This window comes from Pseudorca crassidens, chromosome 8 (assembly GCF_039906515.1).
Source record: "Pseudorca crassidens isolate mPseCra1 chromosome 8, mPseCra1.hap1, whole genome shotgun sequence".
NCBI classification, from domain to species: domain Eukaryota; kingdom Metazoa; phylum Chordata; class Mammalia; order Artiodactyla; family Delphinidae; genus Pseudorca; species Pseudorca crassidens.
Window position 1 is genome coordinate 100,173,829 of NC_090303.1, and position 10,772 is coordinate 100,184,600.

The 10,772-nt window shown below is 48.3% G+C and overlaps 1 protein-coding gene across 1 annotated transcript in view; it reads left to right on the forward strand.

The window, feature by feature from the left end:
- ZNF398 (zinc finger protein 398) overlaps nt 1–7,075 on the forward strand; it is a 28,464-nt gene extending 21,389 nt beyond the window's left edge. The window contains exon 6 of the mRNA XM_067747315.1: nt 232–7,075. Coding sequence (XP_067603416.1) covers nt 232–1,373 — 1,142 coding nt within the window. The 3' untranslated portion in view covers nt 1,374–7,075. The remainder of the gene's footprint in view (nt 1–231) is intronic.
- Nucleotides 7,076–10,772: the final 3,697 nt, after the last annotated feature.

The following is a 10,772-nucleotide window of genomic DNA, read 5'->3' on the forward strand; positions in this document are numbered from 1 at the left end:
ATGCCAGGGTTCTTCCTGTCCAAACGGGGAGCGCTGAAGAGGTTCAGTAGTAAATTCTCCGACATTGGCCTCAGGGACTACAGACACCCTGGTTATTATCTCAGCCCTCCACTGACTTCCTTATCTGGGCCAATGGGAGCTCAGAGCAGCCTGTCAGAGCTGGGCAGGGACACAGGAGAGTTGCTGGGACACCTGTTGTCGACAGGTGTGACTCTGAGTCCTTTCTTTCAGACGAAGAGCTTGTCATCAAAGCTGAAGGCCTCGCCAGAGCCTCCCTGTGCCCCGAGGTGCCCGTCACCTTCTCTTCACCAGCAGCAGCTAAGGATACGTTTCCGGACGTGGCCTTCAAAAGCCCGCAGTCTGCGCCCATGGCGCCGTTTGGACGTCCAGCCACCGAGCTGGCCGAAGCTTCTGAGGGACAAGTGACTTTCACTCAGCTGGGCAGCTACCCCCTCCCGCCTCCGGCCGGGGAGCAGGTGTTCTCGTGCCACCACTGTGGCAAGAGCCTCAGCCAGGACATGCTGCTGACCCACCAATGCGGCCCCGCGGGGGAGCGCCCGGCCCCCTGTGCCCAGTGCCCCAGGCACTTCCCCCCGCACGCCGACCGCGGCCCCCAGCCGCCCGCCAACGAGACGCCACCCACCTGCCCGCACTGCGCCAGGACTTTCACTCACCCGTCCAGACTCACCTACCACCTTCGGGTCCACAACAGCACCGAGCGCCCCTTCCCCTGCCCCGACTGCCCCAAGCGCTTCGCCGACCAGGCGCGCCTGGCCAGCCACCGGCGAGCCCACGCCAGCGAGCGGCCCTTCCGGTGCGCGCAGTGCGGCCGGAGCTTCAGCCTGAAGATCAGCCTGCTGCTCCACCAGCGGGGCCACGCGCAGGAGCGGCCCTTCTCCTGCCCTCAGTGTGGCATCGACTTCAACGGCCACTCGGCCCTGATCCGCCACCAGATGATCCACACGGGCGAGCGGCCGTACCCCTGCCCTGACTGCAGCAAGAGCTTCATGCGCAAGGAGCACCTGCTCAACCACCGGCGGCTGCACACGGGCGAGCGGCCCTTCAGCTGCGCGCACTGCGGCAAGAGCTTCATCCGCAAGCACCACCTCATGAAGCACCAGCGCATCCACACGGGCGAGCGGCCCTACCCCTGCGCCGAGTGCGGCAGGAGCTTCCGCTACAAGCAGACGCTCAAGGACCACCTGCGCTCGGGCCACGGTGGCGGCTGTGGTGGGCATAGTGACCCCTCTGGACAGCCGCCGGACCCCCCGGGCCCCCTCCTAACTGGGCTCGAAACCGCTGGCCTGGGCGTTAACACCGAAGGTCTAGAGGCCAATCAGTGGTATGGGGAAGGGACTGGAGGCGGGGTTTAGTAAATCTCTCTCCTTTCAGGGTTAGCCGTGCTGGCAGCGGGGCAAGAGGCAAGCCCAGAAGCCGCTGCACCCCGCTAACCCGGTGGTAATGCCTGCCTGGCACGTCAGTGAATTTGGGGTCCTGTGCACTTGGCTAGAGGCGTGCTTGAGTTTCGGAACTTCACAAGAGCAGCACATTGTGAAACCCAGGAAGACCTGGAGGAGAGCCCAGCTTCCCCATCTTTTCAAAAACATTACCTAAGCAGAAGTTATAAGAATGTTGCAGAGAGGTTGGAAAGCAAGATTCGGCCTCTGGTGGTCCATCACAGGGTAATTCGGCCTCTGGTGATCCATCAGTAGGTAGAGTCAGGTGCGTGGAAGAGCCTCCAAGGCTTGAAGCCCATTCTGCAGCAGAGAATGTTTAACTGAGCCTTTCATCACCTCCTTGATGGTAGGATGGTTCTGGAAGAAAGTGCCCAAGCCTGGGCACCACTCCTGTTCCTCCCAGACAGTGGCTCCAGTTGGCTCACGTGCTTGGGTACTGTCTCTCCCGAAATGATGACTCAAGACTGCCTTCCTAGGTCTCCTAGATTAATTCTTCTAATATATTTTGTTTAATACTGGATGAGCAAAAAATTTGACTTTAAAACCTTCTTAAGGAGAACAGTTCTTTCACTAGCTTAATTTGAAGCATTCAGGCTTTTACTGTCATTTAAACTGCTAGAAACTTTTGCCGGGGTCCTGGTTAAAAATTTGGGAGCAGGATTCTCAGCCCCAGCTTTAAAAGCTAGAGATCCCCGAGAAGTGACAGAAGAGCCTAGAGTTTGTGCCTGAACCATGTTTCTTAGAGTCACTTATGTCATATTCTTCCTTATTGTTTCCAAGCAAGCAAGCTGGCTTTTCCATTCCCGGTGTCTGATATTCTGACAGTCATCAGCAGGAAAGGTCACAGCACTTTCCAGAAGCATTACAGAGTTTTGGAAAGTGCCAATGGACTGTCACCTTTCACTTCCTCAGTAGTGAGATGATAGTTGCAGTGCCGCTTTCTTGAGCCAGCAGAGTGTCTGTTCTCCCCCCCGGCGATGGGCAGATTGAGGGACCTCGTAGGCCCCTGAGAGCTAAGCACGAGGCGTGGGTGAGGACAGCCTCTTCCTGCTGGTTTTGCTTCTGGGGACCTTGGCTGCCGTGTGTTCTTTTGTCAGGGTCAGTCAGTCACCTGGGAGCATCTGAGCCTGGTCCCATTCCCAAGTGGCTTTGCAGTTGGGCCCCTTTCCCTTTACAGATCTCAGATTTTCATCTGCAAAATGAGGCTGGTGAAAGGAAAAAAAGTGAACCTTTAGAATTAAAAAAAAAAAATTTTGTGCATTCCTTCTCCTGCCAAAATCCTATCTCTATCTCTGGCTTTTATCCAGGCAAAGCAAAATAAGACAGCAAAATCAAAGCGACATTCTTGCTGAAACTTGACTGAAATCAGTTTGATTTGTTGTTTTACTCTTGCTTGGAGACTGAGGTAGAAGACAGAGAATGCAGAAGTCCTAAGTCTTGGGCAGAAAAGTTGTTTGTACCTGTACTCTCCTGTTTCCCCTGAATCTTCCTGAGATGGCTGTGACAGGGTCTGCGAGTATTTAGACAAGACACTTTCTTGATGAAATGATAAGGGAAGGACCCATTTTTTCCCTTATGACCCAGCCCAAACCTCACCCTGCCTAGTTATGTGTAACTACACTAGGAAAAAAGTGTCACCCCCAGCTAGCTTTGCTCCTGGGAATGCTCTGTCTGAACATGCTGCTCCTTAGGATAATCACATTTACAGAACATCTGTGACATTCTCAACACCAAGCATCATGGGAGGCCTAAGAAATGTGTATGAGACCTATTCCACTGTCATAACTTATAGTCTAAAGGCAAGGGTATGGGACAAACCAAGAGAGATGATAAACAGAACCCTGGCATACGGGACTAAGTTTTCTAGCTAGAATCTGGACCCATACCATGGGAAATTGGGGGGTTCTGGGGGTCCCAAAACCAGAGTTCCAGCTTTACTGGTGACCCACTAGGAACCTGAGTGTGAGATCCAGCTCTGGTTTGTATCCTGATCTTCCTAATGAAAAGGAAGAAGAGTCAGATCTCTATGTGGTGAGGTCCCTTTTCTGAACAGATGGATTTGAGCATTCGCCAGGGTTTGCTGGAGAAGGCACTCCTACACTAGGTGTGATGACGGATGAGATGGAAATTCTTTACTCAGAGGTTTACTGAGGACACAGAGCTTATTAATGAAAGAGACCTGTGGATTAAAATGCTGCAGATAGGTCCCACAGTCCCTTTTGCAAGGAACTGTAGCCAGCAGGGGCCTGCACTTTGGCAAGAAGTGAACAGAGTTCAAATACCAGTGAGGCAAGAGCCGTGAAGCTGAATGAGAGGGAAGAATGGGCAGCATCATGCCAGAAAGATGGAAGTAGATGTTATCCAGTCCTCAGCCCTTGAACAAACTTGGGGTTCAGCTACTGTACATTCTGGTCTCCTTTCCCTCCACCAGTCCTCTACCAGGTAGAACTCCAGGCCAGCTCTTAATTCGAGTTTGTTTGCTTAAGATTCAAAAGTGGATAAGTAAAATAGACCAGTGGAAAAGATAAGTCCAACAGAGGGGTTCCAGTGTGTGGAGAAACGTGGTCCATCAAGGGCTCCTGAGACAAACCATACACTTAACAGTAACTGAGGATTGGTCTTCCTGACCAGACACAGTGGGAAAGAGGAAAACCTAGAAACGTGCCCTTCATCAGTCTGCCCGCTGGGCTGGGAAGTCTGTACTATCACATAAATAGGCAGCATCTCCTTGGAGTGGATCCAGCTGTTGACTGTAACCAGATTCACTCTTTGCTTACTAGATTTTTCATTATCACCGTAAGATGAACCTCTGGCTCAGCCACAGATGTGAACATAAATGGAGTTGATTGTCCAGAAAGTGAAAGAAGACTCTGACCTTTTCTGCTGGATATTTGTTACTGGAACACCATGGCTGGGCTCTAGCTACTTTACGTAACTTCCCAGCAGTGCTTTACATAACTTCCCTCATCATTAGTAACAGTCTGCGGACTTTCTGTTGGGGGACTCTGCTGGGCTTCTCTTTGGAGCATTTTTAAATATTTGGGTGTCCATGCCTATCTCAACCAGGACCAGACCTTATGGCTTACTAGGGAGTAATAAACGTTCACTGTCTCAGTCGGCAACGGTCTTGTTGATGATAAAAGAGGGCCCGAGTTCCTTTATCTGTTCATTCCGAATGGGATGGAGAACCCAAATTTCTGCTCAGATTCCCTCTTGAGGAGGGGCCGGGCATGCTGTCCCACAGCCACATCCCACATTGTAGCTTCTTAGACAATAAAAAGCATCCTCCTCAGCTGTCTGAGGGCTGCTGAGGAGCGATGAGGAAAAGCAAGTCTCCCCGAAAGGTTCTCACAGACCAGGGACACTGTTATCATCAGAGATATGTTCTTTCTGTGTGCTCGGTGGACACCTTTGACCCTGTTCCCTTCACTCGACAAAGGAAGCAGTCTTCTCGCAGGGTTTTACACAGAGGACATTCTTTGACTTGGGAAGTGTCAGGCTCTTACAAGCAAAAGATCCTCAAGTTAGGGCAACTTGGTGGGAGATGGGAGTAGGGAGTGCTTGGGCCTTGTAAGGACATGCCATGTGGGTTAGTACAGCTTAATGGCTTAAAGCAGGGACTAGATTCAGACTTAGGTTCAAGTCCTGACATCATAAGAAGTAACATAACATATTATTTAGCCATCCTAAGCCTAGTTTCCTTAAATGTAAAATAGAATGGTGCTGTCTTGGAGGTGTCAGGGTTTGGGGGGAACCTGTGAAAGTGCTTAGCACAGAGCCTGGCACACGGAGGTGTCAGGGGGCAGCCATCAGGAAAGGTGCAGGCCCAACCAGAGAGGGGAAGGTGCAGAGAACTGAGGTCGCTCTGCAAAAGAACGTGATTGCTTGATGACATAGCTTATGCCTTCCATCTTTTGCTTCCATTTAGCCTGTTCGTTTACTCTGTCTTTTCTGTATCTCCTGGCTCCCAAAAGTTTGTGTGCGCCATGACACCAGGTGGTTCTGATTCTCTTGACTTTTCTTAGTTCACGTTCTAACGTGGGATCTGGCCCAGCTCCTCTTTCTATACCAGGCCACAGAAGTCTCCATCCGACCCTTGGACTGGCTGCCCTTGGGTGACATGCTCATCTTGGTTCAGTCAGCTGTAGTCAGGCGGGAAGGTCCCAGATCCCAGGATCTGTGGGCCTGGTAGACTGACGTGGGAATGGGCAAACGGTGGCACAGTGGGGCATTCCTAGTACTGCGAGGAGAGGAAAACTCTGTTTCACCTGTATCAGGCTTGCTTGAAAGGCTTCTGCTTCATCAGCACATCCTAGACCAGAGCTCATGGTCCCTGCGTAAAGGACCTGGAAGGTGCTGTTTCTGTATCTTGCAAAAGAAGTAATTTGTTACTTTCTAGGGTGTTATTCCTCCTTTCTGTCCCAGCTCCACTTTCTTTTTAAATATGTAACTCTGGCCATAATTCTATTTATACACACATACACAATGACTTCTGTCAGCTTGGTCAAATTGCCTCTTCAAAACAAAACATAATTCTGCCCCTTAAGACCAACTGCCCACTGAAGAATGCAGAGAGATACAGTCAATCAGAGAGGCCTCAGAAGTACTGCGCTGCAATGCTCTTAAAATTGCCAGGTTACATTTCAAATAAAATATTTGGTAAAACCTCATTGGGCTACGTGGCTTCGTGTCTGCTATCAGCAAAGCCAGTATTTACTGTAAAATCTTGAAGCTGGTCTAAAAATTAAGCTTCCCAAGAACTGGGGCCATGTCTTCTTTTGTATTCCTTCTGGTGCCACGTGCTGTCAGGGACGTGGATGCTTGATGAATGATCGTGCAGTGGGAAGACCACCTGCGAAGGGATTACAAATGATTCTGGTTGTCGCTTAACATTCTCTACCTGCCTGGTACGGAGCAAGCCACTTAGACTGTGTAGATCTCATTTTCCTAATTCTAATGGGCAGATTGAACAAGGTGGTAGTAGAAGGTCCCTTCCAACTCTAAAATCATAGAACTTAAGATTTTACTTCCTGGTCCTGTTTTCCTTGTCTGGTTTCTCCCCAGATTCTGCCCTATTGAGTGATTCCTTTGACACAGCAGAATCAACACCTTGGAGAGGTATGCGTTATTACAGATTAAAGAGTCTCATTCTAACCATATTATGATTACTCCAAAACCACACAAACTGACAAAATTCTAGCAAAACTATAAAATTTCGTTTTAAAACACAGCATGTGTTTGACTGCACTTTTAAGCATAGGAAGACACACCAAAGTAATAGTTGTTCTAGGGTGCTGGGGTCATTCAGTGGTTACTTTTTCCCGTATATTTTGTGTAATGTAAAACGTTTTGTATATAGCACTTCTAATGCTTTTATAAGAATAAGGGTTATCGGGCTTCCCTGGTGGCGCAGTGGTTGAGAGTCTGCCTGCCGTTGCAGGGGACGCGGGTTCGTGCCCCGGTTCGGGAGGATCCCACGTGCCGCGGAGCGGCTGGGCCCGTGAGCCATGGCCGCTGAGCCTGCGCGTCCGGAGCCTGTGCTCTGCAACGGGAGAGGCCACAACAGTGTGAGGCCCGCGTACCGCAAAAAAAAAAAAAAAAAAAAAAAAAAGAATAAGGATTATCATAATGAAAGAGGTCCTGGAAAGGAAGTCAGGGAGCCTCTTGCTTTGGTTTTCTCACTCGCAGTGTGAGGCTAGTATACACTTTACCAAGTTTACCTAAGGTGTGGTGAGGCTCAAATGAGGGAAGGTCTTCAAAAGTGCTTTGAAACATACTGCAAGCCTAAGAAAGTGTTGATGTAGTAGGTGCAGGAGAATTTCTTGTTGATCAGTTAAACAGTTTCCTGGATGTTACTTAAATGATGCTTCTCTTCAGTCAAGACTGGGCAGTGCCTGTTTCTTCACTTCCAGTTTGCTTGCCTGTGCTGGGGGGAAGCTAGCCTGAGACTGCAATTTGGGAAGCAGTGAGAGAACAGAAGTACGTGTGGGCAGAGACTGAAAAAAAGTTTGATGCAGAAAATATCAGGGTGACATATATAATGTGACCTATATAATGTGCTGACTTCTATCAGCAACTCAGGCGAGATAACCAGTTTTATGTATATGAGGAATTATAACAAATTGGAAAGGCAGGCACATTCCTGGAGAGGTTGGTTTAAACAGAATTCAAAATTAAGGATGTATGTAAAGCTATGTACATCAAATCAGTTCTTGGCTTTGAGGTTATAGTTTTAAAAAAATTATACAAGAAAAACAATATCTGCAAGCCAACCTCAATGAGTAAACAGCAGAATAAAACAATGAACAAGAATAGTTAAGTCAATCATTTTTTATTATTAGTAAGTAATAATTTGGGATGTTTATGCCCCCAGGGAGATTTGTGGGGCTGAGACAAGGATCTGAGGAACAGCAGGGAGCCCTTCTTATGCTACTTTGTTCTTGGCCGGTCATTACAATAACCTGGGGAGCTAAAAAAAATATTTATGTCGGGGCTCACCCTGGCATGATTTGATTCATCTGGGATGGGGCCTAGATGTTTTGTTTTGTTGGGTTTTTTTTTTTTTTTTTTTTTTTTTTTTTTTGCGGTACGCGGGCCTCTCACTGTTGTGGCCTCTTCCGTTGCGGAGCACAGACTCCGGACACGCAGGCCCAGCAGCCATGGCTCATGGGCCCAGCCGCTCTGCGGCATGTGGGATCCTCCCGGACCGGGGCACAAACCCACGTCCCCTGCATCGGCAGGCGGACTCTCAACCACTGCGCCACCAGGGAAGCCCAGATGTTTTTTGTTTTTTTGTTTTTTTTTGATGTTTTATTTTTTAAAGTTCCCCCAAGTGATTCTAAAGTGCCTGCAAGTTTAGAAGATCATAGAAAGAGAAAGTGAATTATTGGACTGGAAATGACCAGTTAGCCTGCTTTCCCAGAACAGGGAGCTGTGGATTGAAGATGAAAAAAAGGATTTTTGAATCCACAATGGGAAGTCATAATTTGATTCTAGAGGCAGGACTCGGAAGGAAATAAGGCTATGGGAATGGTTGTTGAAAAAGTTCTGACTGATCTCAGTAGTGAAGTTAGGAGCTCCAGAGGCAGCATTCATTTCAGCTGTGCCCACTGCAGGCTCTGTCCAGAGACCTGGTATGGACAGGACACTGCACGAGCACAGGTGGGAACAGCACCAGTGCCTGCACCGCCGTCCTCCCTAACCTCCATCGTGGTGAGGCCAGCACCTCTGTGTAAGGGCAGTTTGCTGAAGAACCGAAAGGGACTGTGGTGACGTCACAGTCACTGACGTCACTGATTATTTTAATAATCAGCCCAGGAACTTCCCTGGCGGTCCAGTGGTTAAGACTTCGCCTTCCAATGCAGGGGGTGCGGGTTCGATCCCTGGTCGGGGAGCTAAGATCCCACATTCCTCGTGGCCAAAAACCAAAACATAAAGCTGAAACAGTATTGTAACAAATTCAATAAAGACTCTAAAAATGGTCCACATCAAACAAACGAAAAAAAAACCCCAAACAAACAAACAAAACAAAAAATATATAGTCACCCCACACTTAAATGTTGAAGGGTTGCCCACTGAGAAGATTGGAGAGGATGTACTGCAGTTATCGCCAACATAAAACATGTCTTCTGCATAAAGGGTTTCTGAGCCCTGGTGCCTGTGTTTAGGACTGTCGAGTAGCTTACTCAGTCACCAAGCCGTCACATGTCAAGGAAAGTGCCAGAGAGTCATTAAGAACTGAAGAGAACTTCACTCATCTACTGTGTCGAGACTTGCAAAGACTTGCAAAGATAGAATGCCTATTTGAAGTAGGCTGAGAATAAACTCAAGAGGGAAAAAGTAGTATTTTCTCCAAACTTTGCATAGGTATAAAGCAGAAATTTTCAGAAGTCACTGAGAAAGAGAGGGAGAGGGAGAGAGGGAAAAAAATACATGTGTGTGTGTTTGGGCATTTAAATTTGAATTCAAATGTTGGCAGAAGGTGGATCTGAAAAAGGCAAGGATATTGAAAGCTCATTAGCAAGAGCAAATTGACCTTAAAACTGTATAATACAAAATATCTGACTGTGTTCCCCACATGAACACTTTCTGCCTCTTCTAAGTAGTCCTGGAGCTTTATCACCTTACCCCCAGCGACCCTCCCCTTCACATAGTCTTGCCTCTGATTTTTAGTTATACTTAGGATGTCAATGACTCTGAAACCTAAGGTGTTATCCCTCCTTGGAGGTTGGCGTAAAGCATCCTAAAGTGAAGATAAGGAAGTTGTAACCATGGACATGTCAGTGGGTGAGGAGAGCTTGAGGATTACATTGCAGTCCTTAAGCCTGCTTTTTAAACTAAGCAAGGAGCGACACTGAGGTAGAAGTGCAGATCTGGTTACCCTCTTCACTTAGCTAAGCGTGAATCTAGAGGATTTCTTCCTCAAATAAAGCTTGTAGTTGTTGAAAGGACACGGAGTGCACAGGGAACACCAGGAATTAGGGAGTGGCAGACACGTGTGTTAGCGCTCCCCAGAGAAACAGAACCAAAAGGATATATAGAGATATATAAGAAGAGATTTATCAGAGGAATTAACTCATGCAATTATGGAGGCCAAGAAGTCCTATGATCTGCCAGCTGCAGGCTGGAAAGCCAGGAAAGCAGTGGCGTAATTCATTCCGAGTCCAAAGCCCCAAAACCAGGGGCAGCGATGTCCAAGGGCAGAAGGTGATGGCTGTGACCGCTCAAAGGAGGAGCAAATTTGCTCTCCCTCTGCCTTTTTGTTCCACTCACGCCCTCAGCGGATTGGATGATGCCCATCCACGCTGGTGAGGGCATCTTCTCTAATCAGTCTTGGATTAAATGCTAATTTCTTCTGGAAACGCCCTCACAGACACCCAGAAGTAACATTTTTTACCTCTGGGCATCTCGTGGCTCAGTCAAGTTCATGCATAAAATCAACCATCACAACACATAAATGTTCTGGCATTTTTGAATGCCCTCTCCTTTGGCCTCTCCTTTAGTCCAATACCCTGTCCTGAGCAGAAGCTATCTAATTCCTAGGTGAGGAGATGAGAAGAAGCCCATTCCCACCTGAGAGACTGAGGGCCCAGCCCCGGGTCCTTCCGCTACGAGAAATATTTATTAACAATGATACTTGACATCTATAATCCACTTCATCCAGTTGCTTTCTCCTCCTCAGAAAGTTAGATAACTGCCTCATAGTTACTCAGTAACTCACAGAAACAAGTCTGAGGACTGGACACCTCTCCCAGTGAGGGTCTCTCCCACCCTCGCATCTCTCAGCCCCATCAGCCTGTTGGTCACTGGAGTCCA